Source organism: Staurois parvus, unplaced genomic scaffold (assembly GCF_062004578.1).
Source record: "Staurois parvus isolate SC_StPar_1 unplaced genomic scaffold, SC_StPar_1.0 ptg000973l, whole genome shotgun sequence".
Lineage (NCBI taxonomy): Eukaryota > Metazoa > Chordata > Amphibia > Anura > Ranidae > Staurois > Staurois parvus.
In genome coordinates, this window is record NW_028318769.1 from 499682 (window position 1) to 513852 (window position 14171).

The window sequence follows — 14171 nt, forward strand, 5'->3', positions numbered from 1 at the left end:
CAGTCTTCAGGAAGCTTTGTAGAAACTACTTACTACTGCAAAGGGCCAGTAAGCCACCTGCCGGTCACCCAACACAGAGAAGTGGCGTGCGTTCCCCTACCTCAACAAGTTTCACCATCATCAGCCTCTTCAGGAAGCTCTGGCCTTAACGCGTTTCACCATTTTCAGAGTCTTCATGAAGCTTTGTAGAAACTACTTACTACTGCAAAGGGCCAATAAGCCACCCACCGCTCTCCCAACACAGAGAAGTGGCGTGCGTTCCCCTACCTCAACAAGTTTCACCATCATCAGCCTCTTCAGGAAGCTCTGGCCTTAACGTGTTTCACCATTTTCAGAGTCTTCAGAAAGATTTGTAGAAACGACTTACTACTGCAAATGGCCAGTAAGCCACCTGCCGGTCACCCAACACAGAGAAGTGGCGTGCGTTCCCCTACCTCAACAAGTTTCACCATCATCAGCGTCTTCAGGAAGCTCTGGCCTTAACGCGTTTCACCATTTTCAGAGTCTTCAGGAAGCTTTGTAGAAACTACTTACTACTGCAAAGGGCCAGTAAGCCAACTGCCGGTTACCCAACACAGAGAAGTGGTGTGCGTTCCCCTACCTCAACAAGTTTCACCATTATCAGCCTCTTCAGGAAGCGCTGGCCTTAACGCGTTTCACCATTTTCAGAGTCTTCAGGAAGCTTTGTAGAAACTACTTACTACTGCAAAGGGCCAGTAAGCCACCTGCCGGTCACCCAACACAGAGAAGTAGTGTGCGTTCCCCTACCTCAACAAGTTTCACCATCATCAGCCTCTTCAGGAAGCTCTTGGCTTAACGCGTTTCACCATTTTCAGAGTCTTCAGGAAGCTCTGCAGCAACTACTTACTACTGCAAAGGACCTTTATTTGGTAGTTAATATATATGTATGTATATATAGTACAGATAGTATAGTAATTTTATATATTTATTAATTTTTTTTTACATTTAGCGGTGTATTTCTTGCCATTATCATGACCCACCACCAAAGAATGACCCATACTAAATGATGCTACTCCTGACATGCACTATTTATTGCTTGTACCCACAGTAGCGCCCAGAAAAAATGGTGTGCATTTTTCTTTCCTTTTTTATCCTACCCAAACCCACTGACACTGACGGTAACATTAACCTAGCTCAAGCCTTGATCTAACAATCTTATGATTATTTTTTTATTTAGCAAACTTTTTTTTCTAACGGGCCTCCACAAAGATACATTGTAACTTTTTCATTCTTACAGAGGATAACAGGGTACAGGGGAGGCCCCTTGTCTTCAATAAATGAACACTGTAATTGGCAATCACAGTGGTCACATGATCGGGAGGCGGTCCATCTGACTCTAAACCATTGCTCTGAGACCAAGACCTGTTGGTGACAGCTCATTCGCCATGCTAGGGAGCGTGATCAAGCACGCTCTCAGCACAAAGTTGCACATACATTTGGCAACACAGCATAAGACCTAGTCCATGCTGCCACATATATGCGTACAATTGATGGGAAGGGGGTTAAAAAAAAAAGCAGCAATTGATGATGCACAGTGCTTTAGCAAAATGTTACTCAGATAGGCAACTTAGTATGTTTGCTACTGGGGGGGTCAGTACAAACAGGGGGTTTATTTGCATTTTTACCTCCCCACTTCCACCCATCTACAATGTGGCATGATGGTCATGCAGTTCTGACTACATTGCTGTGGCCACAATGCAGCAGTGTTGGTATGCAAGGTTTCACAGGCTGTACCACCTGTCCAATGAAGTCAATAGGACTACGTCACCGCTGATTGTGGCACGGTGGCTCAATGTTAGATCCCCACTGGGATAGAAAAAAAAAATCTCCTGGGGATCATAAAATCCGCATGCAGAAGGTGGCAGTATCACCTCTTGAATTCCTTAAACCGACTCCAAATTGCCTCTGAGAAAGTCATCCACCATGGATCACATTTCAGAGGGGCAGTAGAGCCTTCCACCCCTGTGGCTGAGCCCTTTAGTGTTTACATCTGATTTAAGTTCAGGTCATTTGCAAGCTTTGTGGATTAAACACTTTAGCCCATGTCAAGGCTGTACTGACCATAAGGCACTTAATGTGGGTAAATACCAGGGACAGGCACCAGAATAACATTTAAAATACACGTTTTTGTTGTTTAACCCTGGATATGAGTGTGTAAATCCAGCTGCAAAACAAAGAACAATTGTGCATAGATGTCCACAGGTAGGAATCCCAAGACTCCCTGCAGCTCAAGTAACAGACATCCATTTTTTCTCTCTGCAGGTTTCTGATTGGTGACCTGTATACTCTAACTCAGTCTGTAAAGCAGAGCGCTCATTTGGAAGAGGCAGGTGGAGCCGGTATCATTCATATTTTGTGAGGGTGGCGTGATTGTTGAATAAGGACCCTGCCAACAAACCTGATTTTCTCAGACCTGCCCAAGCCCCACTGACCACGTGGATGGGATTATATGTACAGTTGGCACAGCTAGACCTTGACTCTGCAGATTGGATTTTGGGCAGCTAAAGGGTGGAGTCTAATTTGTCCAGGCATTTTAACTTGGAACAACGACAAGTTTGTACTGCATTTCTGTATACCTCCCCGTTCTTTTCTAACTCCCTTCCAGTAACTCCTCCCATGATTCCATTAACTCCCCCTCCCCCATTACTTCCTCTAAACTCTTACAGATCCTCCATATTGGAATGCACCATGCATGCAAAATGACTGGATTTAGGCTAGTGCAGGTGCTAGCAGAATATTCACAATGATGAGTAATATCTTTTGCACCAAAATTCTTATGTCGGATGTGGTGAGGTTAGTTTTGTCCCAGTTCTCACCATAGAGAATTATTCAGATTTTTTATTACAGGTATTTATACAGCGCCAACAATTTACTCAGCACTTTACATATTGTACATGTATTTCAGTCCCTGCCCTTGAGGAGCTTACAATCTAATGTTCCCATTTTAATTGCATACTAGGACTAATATGGACAGCAGCTGATAAATCTACCAGTATGGCTTTGGGGTGCGGGAGGAAACTGGAAGATCAAGAGGATGGCCACACAAGAACAGGGAGAACATGCAAACTCCATACAGATAGTGTCCTGGCTGAAATTCAAACCGAGGACCCCAGTGCTGCAAAGCAGAACTGCCAACCACTGGGCCATTGGGCCACTGTGCTGCCCATTTTAGCTGTCAATAACCCTTCTTGCTTATCCAAATAAATAATTGCATTATGTTGTGTAATATACAAATAGCACTCTCCTCATTAGGGTGCTAATGACACTAATAACATAGACCTAAATTCCTTAAAGACTTTTCTTACTGTTTGCCAACCACAGTTCTATGCTCAATACATCGATTAGCATTAAAAATACATAGAAATTGACTGAACTTATGTCCATCCAAGTATTAAGGAAAGGAATGTACCCATGTGATGGTGTAGCACAAGTGGTAGTGGGTGGGCATAATAGCTGTAGCCCCATTATAAAAAGTGTAGGGGCAACTTGGAATGGCCAATGCCATCAAAAGTTTATTTCACTGTTTTGTGTGGATAGTGGTGGTTTTAACCATTGGCAGGCCGCTTATAAAGCCACTCTTCCTTCCTCCAACTCTTTCAACACTACAGGACACAACAGTGTCATAGGGGTCAGAGGAATTAGCACATGGTAGGTGGTACTCCATGATGCTGAAGAGGCTTTTGGAGGCTACACCGATGGAATGGTTGTGAGGTAGGAGAAATGAGCTGCTGTAGAGGGGAGTATACTCTGACTTCTACTGCAAGGACCTGATGGTTTTAAAACTTTACAGACACAGATACATTCTCTTCAAATAAAAAGAGTGCCAATCCCTAAGTCCAGCCCATCAGAATTGACCATTGCTAAAGTCAGGTCACTAAATGATGGATACCGATTGGTTGTTATGAGTTACTGGATTGGTAATTAGTCGTTTTCATTACAGAAGGCCAAATTTAATTGACAGCACAAAGTACAGTGGTGGAACTCAATACCAATGGTGCATCAGACTCCCAATCAGGGTCCCTCCTTACATCAGGTCCCCCCCCCCCCTCCACATCAGGGTTTACCTTGTAAACCCCCTTTACATCAGAAGCAGAAACCATAGGAATCATCTGCTGACCTTAATCCTCAATCAGTTCCCATTGAGGACACACCATGGACCGAGGATCACCACTAGCTGAGAGCTGGATAAAATCTTGTAGTGGGCCGGATGTAGCCTTGGGCCCGGGTCTGGAGACCTCTGTACTAGAGAAAAAATACACGCACCCATACTAGCAAACTGGGCCATGAATCACAGCAATCTGTTAGATTCTTATATTCTAGTTGAGGCTCATTTACATGATGTATCTCAGTCTGAAGGTTATTATTCCTCACATTGCATTGCTCTGTACTCCCTTCCATTTAAGGGGCACGGGTTAGTAAAACAAACAAAATACGGCACCATATGTATTAATTGTGTTCACACTGCTGTCTTTCTTATTCTATATAGTACGCTTATTGTGAGACAAGTGTGGTCAGCGATGGCGAAGGCACTTTCCCTACAGTGGAGTGATTGACACATCGCTCTCTTCCTTGAAATAAGGACATCTAGAGCCCCTGCTTGCTTAAACAGGCTCTGCTTTCATACTGCGCTCCTATCACCCCCTCCACTGCCTTTCACTGTAACAACTGACACCTCTTCCAAACTATGCGGCAGGCCACCTCCTTCTCCGCTGGCACCCACTGAACAGGTAGGGAAACGAGGACAGTAGAGCATTGATTGAACATTGAGAACTCACCAAGGGACAGAGGGAACAAAAACATTCTGACACTGGAGCCTTACAAGAGGTTTTCCCCTCAAAATTCAATAGAAAAGTTGACTTGTGGGGAGGGGATTTCAAAAGTCACCTAAAACTTTCTTGATAAGGTTCAGTCTACTGGAGAAGACCCCAGCTGCAAGCTGCAACATATTTTGCAATTTCCTGGACTCATTACTGGTTTTCAAGCGGCTATAAGTCACGCCATACTGTCTCTGTCCTAAACTAACCCCTTTCCATCACATTATGTCGTGTGCAGCTTCTGAAAACTGGCGTGGTTGCCTTTGGCACAGAAGCATTGGCACTACGTCTTTCTGTGAGTTTTCAGCAACTAAAAATTGTATGTGAGTAAATTTTAATCCCCCATACAAATTTGGCATTGAAAATGTTGTAGTAATGCGGCCCACGTTAATAAAAAAATTAAAATTTAGTGACTTCTTCTTGACCTCAACCTAATTCCTGCCCCTAACTCTAAACGTTAACCAGAAACTAACCCCTCAATCAGGGGCAGACTGACAACTCATGGGGCCCCCGGGCAATAGGGGATCATGGGGCCCCTGTGTCATTGCCCAAACTCAAAGAAGCCTATGAAAAAGGTACCAGGGGCATCTCATGGGGCCCCCTACTGACCCAGGCCCTCAGGCAGTGCCCGAGTTTCCAAATGGTCAGTCCACCCCTGCCCTCAATGTAACCTTTAACTCCATCCTAACAGTTTTTTCAACCTAACCCCAACCCTTCCTCGAAAACCTTAACCTTTTGAACCGCAACCTAACCCCTCAAGGTAACCCTCAAATAATCCTGACACTTTAACACAACCAAACTCCTATCCCTAGCTCTAAACCTTAACTTGTTGAACCACAACCTAACTCCTTAACGTAAACCTTAACCTCATCCTGACACTTTATCTCAACCTAACTGATATCTCTAAATCTAAACCCTTGCTTATTTAACCATAACCTAACATCTCAGCGTACCCTTCAACCCTTCAACCTTATTCTGACACTTTATCTCACCCTAACTCCTACCCCAAGCTCTAAACCTTAGCTTACCTAAAAACAACCTAACCCCTAACTCTAAAGCCTTCAATGCAACCCTTAACCAGATCAACCTAACCCTTGTTTAAAACCTTAAACTTTTGAACCATAACCAAACCCCTCAAGGTAACCCTCAACCTCATCCTGCCACTTTATCTCAACCTGACCTGTATCTTTAACTATAAACTCTAGCTTATCCAACCATAACCTAACCCCTCAACGTAACCCTTAACCTCATCATGACAACTTCTATAAACCTTACCTCTACCCCTAGCACTAAACCCTAGCTTATCCAACCACAACCTAACCCCTATCTCTAAACCTTAACTTATCCAACCACAACTTAATCCCTATCTCTAAACCTTAACTTATCCAACCACAACGTAACCCCTATCTCTAAACCTTAACTTATCCAACCACAACTTAATCCCTATCTCTAAACCTTAACTTATCCAACCACAACGTAACCCCTATCTCTAAACCTTAACTTATCCAACCACAACTTAACCCCTATCTCTAAACCTTAACTTATCCAACCACAACCTAACCCCTATCTCTAAACCTTAACTTATCCAACCACAACTTAATCCCTATCTCTAAACCTTAACTTATCCAACCACAACTTAACCCCTATCTCTAAACCTTAACTTATCCAACCACAACTTAACCCCTATCTCTAAACCTTAACTCATCCAACCACAACCTAACCCCTATCTCTAAACCTTAACTCATCCAACCACAACTTAACCCCTATCTCTACACCTTAACTTAACCCCTCAATATAACCCTTAACCTCATCCTTACACTTAATCTCACCCTAAACCCTAATTTATCCAACCCCTTACTTAACCCCTCAACGTAACCTTTAACCTCACTCTGACACTTTATCATGACCTATCGCCTACCCTTAACTTTAAAGATTAACTTATCCAACCACACCCTTACCCCACAGCGCAACCCTCAATCTCATCCTGACACCTTATTTCAACCTAATACCCTAACCCTGATTCTAAATTAAAACCTAACCAATATATTCTACTGATAAACCCAAATATGCCACTCGAAGGAAATTATACTATAACAGCCGTATGAGCAATGAAATTGCTACCATAGCAAGAATTTAAGGTGCCAAAGCAAATCTATGTCATAATAAGTTAAGGACACAAATTTCGGTGCCCACAAGCTAAACGTGTCAAAAAAGTCTTTCATGATCTGCTCTCATTAAGTTTCTGTCAACAGATTCTAGTCACAGTTCTTGGCCACGTCTTGGTTTCATACCAAGGTTAATTAATTCTGGGCTGCTAAAGAAAATTCTTGAGTGGACGATGCTACCTCTTCTCCCAATCTACTGTATTCCAACTGGAATATCATAAGTGTTGATGTTGTCAAACAGATTTCCGTTCCCAGCTGTCATCCCTGATTGGAAGCTGTTCCTTAAAAAAGAACCTTTGTTCTGATCCAAAGCTTCCTTTGTTCCACCCGCACACTGTCACCTCTGCTGAGAGCCTGCAATATTTTATTATGTGTTGTTACTTTCTGTAGGATCCTGCCCTTTATTTTGTAAGTGGTATGGAATTCTTAGCCAGACGAAAAGTCTCCACCTCGTAGAGAGCATGCCTGCTTGCCAGCCAGCCAGTACCTTTTATATGATTTCGTGCAGTTGCGATTTGATTCTGCCTTCATGGAATTTTCTGAGCTCTCAATAAAACGTTTTCTTGTTCCATCAGCCAGTGCTGAGCTCATTAAAAACAAACCAAAAGAACAAAAAAAAGCACAATCTGGCCAGTCAAACAATAAAATATCCTCATTGTTAGGCTCGGGGAGAAGACGTCAGGGAAAAGTTAAGAAGGCTTTTTTTTGTCAAAATATTTCTGCCTTGGAAGCTCCTGGGATTTTTGTGAAGTTATGACTTTCTTTTTTCAAAAATACAATATTAAACGTCTAGAAATCAACAAAATCAAAACACAATTTGGATTCCAAAACTACAGTTCTAATTTCTTATCTCAGTTTTAATAAATCAGTATAGAAATCAATAAATTCTACAACCCTATAACTGAAAAAAAGACCCTACGGCCACCATGGGACTATAAATCCCAGCATGCTTTGCAAGCATCCAGTTGACAGGGCATGCTTGATTTTGTTGTTCTTCAACTGAGAAGGGTTCTAAATGGTCAACCTTCCATTCTAAAATCATTGTTCAGGAAGAAGGTCCCCAGCAATTTAACCACTGGAAAAAAATTAACTTTTCACACTCAGGCTCGTATTCAGGTGGGCCTCTCAACTGCTTGCCCACGCCCATCTGGTTCAGCACTGTCACCCACTTTTTGGAAAATGAGGGCCAGATTCCCCCTCCCCCAAATTTCAGGAGCATATGCCATGATAATACGTCTGGGAGACATGCCCTGTGCACGCACCAGTTGCTGTGAGATATGAGTGAGCGTGGTGTGAGGGGGCCACACTGCATGTCATACCTCACATCCCCTGAATGAAGCTCCTACCTGGGCTCCTTGTGCGCCTGCTCCCCCTGCACACCACACACACAAGGACCAGCACAAACACCACTATTCACAAGCACGCCACTATACATACATAGGACATACCTAACCCAACACCCACAATACACTGCTGTGTAGGAAGCCAAAGCAGGTGGTGGTTGAGGCATCGGCTGTAAGCAGAACATTTCTTCCCCCAAATCATCTTCATATGTGTACTATAGACATGCATTTTAAGGATGTATACTGCACTTGGCACAATAAAACTTGAGTTTGAAACTCAATTTTAGCAAAAATTGGACAGAAGAACACCATAGGAATCTTCTGAAGACTTAAATCTTTGACAACAAAGAAGCAAGAGCTATCCACAGACCCTGATATGGATTGCTGAGGCTTCTTATTCCTTGGCCACAGTTTGTATTCTCAGTCCCTAGCTTTAAACAATTGCAAAACTTTGGTTCTTGAGATATCTTCCCTCAAAGGCTTTAAGCTAGATTGATGCACAAATAAGCTACAACAAGCGTTCATTTATCAAAGGCTGCACAGTAAAAAATGCAAGCGTCTCCCAGGAGCTCCTTCAAGCTGGCCAACCGCACAGTCAGTGGTTCTAAGGTTAAATTTAAACACAGCTAAATATACAGAGTTCAAGAACCAACGGGATCGCATCCAAAAACCAAAAACCGAGGAGAATGGGCTTAGGAAGCCACAGCAGGTGGTTTGTGCTTGTCCTGTAATTCAAGAGCCCCAAATATCCTACGAGCATCCTGTGAGACCATCAGGAGGCTGAGGGTACAAGGGCTCCTTGACTTGTCTCCTTTGGGTGCTGCTCCTAAGAGTCATCTGGACCTCCCAACCAGTTCTGTCCATCTGCAGGACTGGCAGTGGTTGGCTTAAGCAAAGACAGTGAATGACAGCTATTGAGACATGCTGAATAGCAGATAGGAAAATGTTAACAGCCATGGACATATTGTGAAAACAGTCATGGAATTTTTTTTCAATCTATGATTTGCACCCCTTGCATTTTCCATCTGCACAAAAATAATTAGATCAACTGGTGATTATTGATGGCATAATCCAAATATTTGGTTCCTGAAGTTTCAGAGATTTCTTTCTGATATATTTTGACAGCTCCTTTTTGGCTTCCAAGATGCTCCAGAGTTGCGTCAGGATAGCTATGAAGTGCAGATGGCATCATGAATGTAAAAGTTCAGTATAGAACTGTAACCTTGGAGTGCCCATAATGGACTATTTAGGTGCATAGTGCCAGTAAATGGGCATCTCAGAACCTGCAGGTCTTGGTGCAGTCAGTGAAGTGACACCTTGGAGTGTCCATTTTGGACTATTTAGGTGCCAATGCCAGTGGATTGCTGTCTCAAAACCTGCAGGTCCGAGAGCAGCTGGTGAAGTGACAGCTTGGAGTGCCCACATTGGACTACTCAGGTGTAAATGCCAGTGGATTTCCATCTCAGAACCTGCAGGTCTGGGTGCATCCAGTGAAGTGACACCTCGGTGAGCTCATATTGAACAATTTGGGTGCCAGTGCCAGTGGATTTCCATCTCAGAACCTGCAGGTCTGGGTGCATCCGGTGAAGTGACACCTCGGTGAGCCCATATTGAACTATTTGGGTGCCATTGCCAGTGGATTGTCATATCAGAACCTGCAGGTCTGGGTGCATCCGGTGAAGTGACACCTTGGTGAGCCCATATTGAACTATTTGGGTGCCAGTGCCAGAGGATTGTCATATCAGAACCTGCAGGTCTGGGTGCATCCGGTGAAGTGACACCTTGTTGAGCCCATATTGAACTATTTGGGTGCCAGTGCCAGTGGATTTCCATCTCAGAACCTGCAGGTCTGGGTGCATCCGGTGAAGTGACACCTTGGTGAGCCCATATTAAACTATTCGGGTGCCAGTGCCAGTGGATTGTCATATCAGAACCTGCAGGTTTGGATGCAGTCGGTAAAGTGACACATTGGAGTGCCAATATTGTACTAATTAGGTGCCAATCCCAGTGAACTACCATCTCAGAATCTGCAGACTAGGGTGCAGTTGGTGAACTGACACCTTGGGAGTGCCTATAACAGTCTAATTTGGTACATAGTGCCAATGAAGTGCCATCTTAGAACCAGCCGTTCAGGATGCAACCGGGCACTTTTTGCAATTCCCACTTTTGAGACCCACCAGATGCCATCACCGCCAGCAAACCTCTACGTTGCATGCAACCCAAATGCTATTGAAGTTCCCTGGTATAGTTTGCCCCCCAAGAAATGGCATGAAGCATGCCAGTCTTACCTGCTGCCTGGGTCCTCACCAGCTGCCAGAGGAGGAGCAGCGCCAGGCTGCAGAGAGGGGGCACCCCGGGGACCCTGCATCTCCTGGGCTGCCGTTGAGGCTGGGGCATGGTGCCCAGGTACGAGGGAAGGGAGGGGAGAGGAGGAGGGCCGCAGGATCAGCAGGAGCGAGCTACAAGGGAGAAGGACAGGACAGGAGAGGAGAGGAGAGGAGAGGACAGGCTGCAGCTACTGCTGAAAACCCACTACTTACACCATGTGCAGACAGCCTGGGGAGGAGAGGGGAGGGCTGCCCAACGCTGGGAGGGGAGGAGGAGAGAGCGAAGGGGGGTGCCAGAGGTGAGACCCTCTCTAAGATCCCTTTCACTAAACACACCCACTTTCACCCACTTTCCCCTCTATTCACCCCTAACCTCCAGTCCTTTCCTTCCGAATGTCACTAATTGGTGACATCCAGAACTTTTCCCTGCCAATTCTTTCCTCCTGGTTGTCACCTACCCTGCCTCTACCTTCCCATTCTCCATCACCCTGTGTCCCTTGGTGTCAGCTGTCACTGCTTGATGTCTCGGCCCCTCTCCCCTCCCATCTGTCTTCTCCCACATGGTCCCTCTCCCCTTGTCCCAGCCTCTCCCCATACATCTGGGCACTGCACACCTTTCCCCGTCCCTCTCCCTCCCGCATGTGAAATTCCTCACTCTTCCTCCTGTGGACACAACAAGGATTCACATTCTACAGAAAAGCCGCCTAATTGTCTTTATCACGCCACTCACAAACCAATATTTACTATTAATTAGGAGGACAGTTTTGTTTTTTTGCCCCCTGAAAGTTATAAACCCAGAATGCGGCATTTATACACCGAGGCTCAGGACGCAAAAATAAGAAGGAACCGTTACCCGTTGTACCGTACAGTCTTCATTTGTGTTTGTGTGCAATTTGGTCATCGTGCGACAATGCCGGACAATTGTCATTGTTATCATCATCATTATCATTGTTTATGGAGCCCATTTACACTTACGCCATTTATTTTCGTGCGACTTGGAAAAAGGAACAGGCGCTTCTTTTGGTGCATTGTGGTCCCCATGAATGCAATAGGAACGCATAAATAAAGCATGAAGACTGCGGAAAGGGCTAATACAGGGCCAGTTCACACTGAAAGCGTGCATTAATGGATGTGTGTTTTTGCGCATTCCTGCGCGGTGCGTTTTTCATAGTTTGTTCGTTTTAATGGGCTGCTAAACGCGTAGGAACATACAAAGAAGTATGGCAGACAAAACTTTAACCTCTTGGTACCGATGCATCCCGGCCCTTTAAGGGTTTCAGAAGCCGGGAGGCGGGGCGGGGTTTGCGGGCATGTGACTGCCGTAACAGACCGTCATGGCGGTCACTTGATCAGGAAAGGTCCCGATCGAAAGAGGAGATCGGGACCTTTCCATGAGTACCGAACGTGTGTGCTGGGAGTGCATAGGGCGCATGCTCTCAGCACATGTTTTTTTTTAATAGAACGCAAATGTGCGGCCGCTCTGTGTCTAGGCCCAGACGCCGGGATGCCGCACATTTGCGTTCAGCCGGCGCCGAGAGGTTAAGGGCCCTTTCACACGAGAAACTGTGCATTTACTGTACATTTTTGCATGAGCCGTGAATTGCATTTGACGTGTGTTTTTTACGCACATTTGCATGCATTTGCGGTTCATTAATTTCAGTGGGCTGCCAAACGCGTGGGAACATGCAGAAAAGTATCACAGAGAAAACTTTAAGGGCCCATTCACACCAGAATCTGCATTTACTACACATTTTTGCATGAGCCGTGAATTGCATTTGACGTGTGTTTTTTACGCACATTTACATGCATTTGCGGTCCATTAATTTCAGTGGGCTGCCAAACGCGTGGGAACATGCAGAAAAGTATCACAGAAAAAACTTTAAGGGCCCATTCACACCAGAAACTGCATTTACTACACATTTTTGCATGAGCCGTGAATTGCATTAGACGTGTGTTTTTTACATGCACTTTCATGCATTTGCGGTCCATTTACAGTCCATTCATTTTAATGGGCTGCCAAACGCATGGGAACATGCAAAAAAGTATGGCAGACAAATCTTTAAGGACCCATTCACACCAGAAACTGTGTGTTTAATGCACATTTTTGCATGAACAGTGACTTGCATTAGACGTGCGTTTTTTACACGCATGTACATGCATTTGCAGTGCATTTTTCCTAAGCTTGCATTTCTTTTGATGTTACTTCCATCTTCTTTGGGCTTTTATGTTCACTGCAGTGTATTTTTGTGCATTTACAAGCATTTGAGTGCATTTTTGTGTATTTGTAGTGCTTTCTGGCTTTTATTTTTGCACTGCACTGCAATAGTGTGAACTATGCCCATAGGACAACTTAGATTTTGGACTGTCTATGCAGTTAAAGTGCAGTCAAAAACGCATCCCACTACATCTGGTGCGAACGGGCAATTAAACCCTTGACGCCGACGTCACATAAATATGCGGCATCACGGAACTGGGCTTTTTTCCGTGGGGCCGCAAATTTGCGTACCTGTCTTTGTGCTGGGAGCGCGCCGCTCCCAGCACAAAGACCACGGTGTCACTGAGAGCTCCGGGTCACGTTCTAACGATTGGGACCTGGGACTCCCGATTCCGGGTCACGTGATCGCTGTGATAGCCTCTGATTGGCTATCACAGTGATCAGTCACTGTACAGCCCGGCCCCCTTGTTTTTTCTCTTTCTATGAATGGAGGAGAGAGATACATTGTATCTCTCTAACTCCTGACATAGAGGGAAAAAAATGTTTGTAGAACAAAAATAAATAAATAAATAAATATTAAAAAAGAAAAGGAAAAAAAAAGAAAAAATACCTAGATCAAAGTTTTATCTAGTTCAGTGCCAGGGTTAGTGTTAGGGTCAAAGGTCAAGGTCAAAAGTTAAGGATTTAGAAAAAAAATTGGTATCAGTGTCAGTTAGTGTCAATGTCAATGTCAGTGTGTTTTAGGTAAAAAAAAAAAAAAAGACAAAAACAAAAAACGCACTATTGTTTCTGGGCTGTACTACGGGTACAAACAACAAATAACATACATATATATGGTATCGCTGCGATCGTGAAGAGCTGGAGAATTTATTTTGGGTTGTTCTTTGGTGGTAGGTAGTGGTAGTAACAAGAAACACACAGATAAATAAAAAAAATTATTTTTTTTTTACTATTTTGGGCCAGTTTTCCTTTGATAATAAAAATAATCAGGGGATATCCATTACCATTTACCACCAAATGAAAGCCCAATTTGTCCTGAAAAAAATGCTGTATAATCCACCCGGATGTACAAAGTAGTTGTGATGATATGTACGGTTTTACTAACACATGTCAACGTTGCAAAATTTTGCTTAGGCATTTAGATTTGTTTCACCCTTAGGCGTGAAGGGGTTAAAATCACGCCCCGCCAAATCGCATGGTCCTGTGGTACCGTACAGACTGGTGGCTGCAAATGCATGTGTGTATGTAGATGCTTTTGGGGTGCCATTAACAATGAATTGCACCCG

General features: G+C 44.2%; 1 protein-coding gene across 9 annotated transcripts in view; it reads right to left on the reverse strand.

Annotated features, from left to right (window-relative positions):
- LOC149441566 (uncharacterized) overlaps positions 1-11071 on the reverse strand; it is a 179739-nt gene extending 168668 nt beyond the window's left edge. For 4 of the 9 annotated variants that reach the window (XM_089657167.1, XM_089657165.1, XM_089657164.1 and 1 more), the window contains exon 1: positions 10632-10881. In XM_089657167.1, the coding sequence (XP_089513293.1) occupies positions 10632-10740 (109 nt within the window). In that variant the 5' untranslated portion in view covers positions 10741-10881. Of the gene's footprint in view, positions 1-10631 lie in introns of all 9 variants that reach the window. The other 5 variants (XM_089657162.1, XM_089657161.1, XM_089657163.1 and 2 more) reach the window with 3 other exon arrangements.
- Between the last annotated feature and the right edge of the window lie 3100 nt (positions 11072-14171).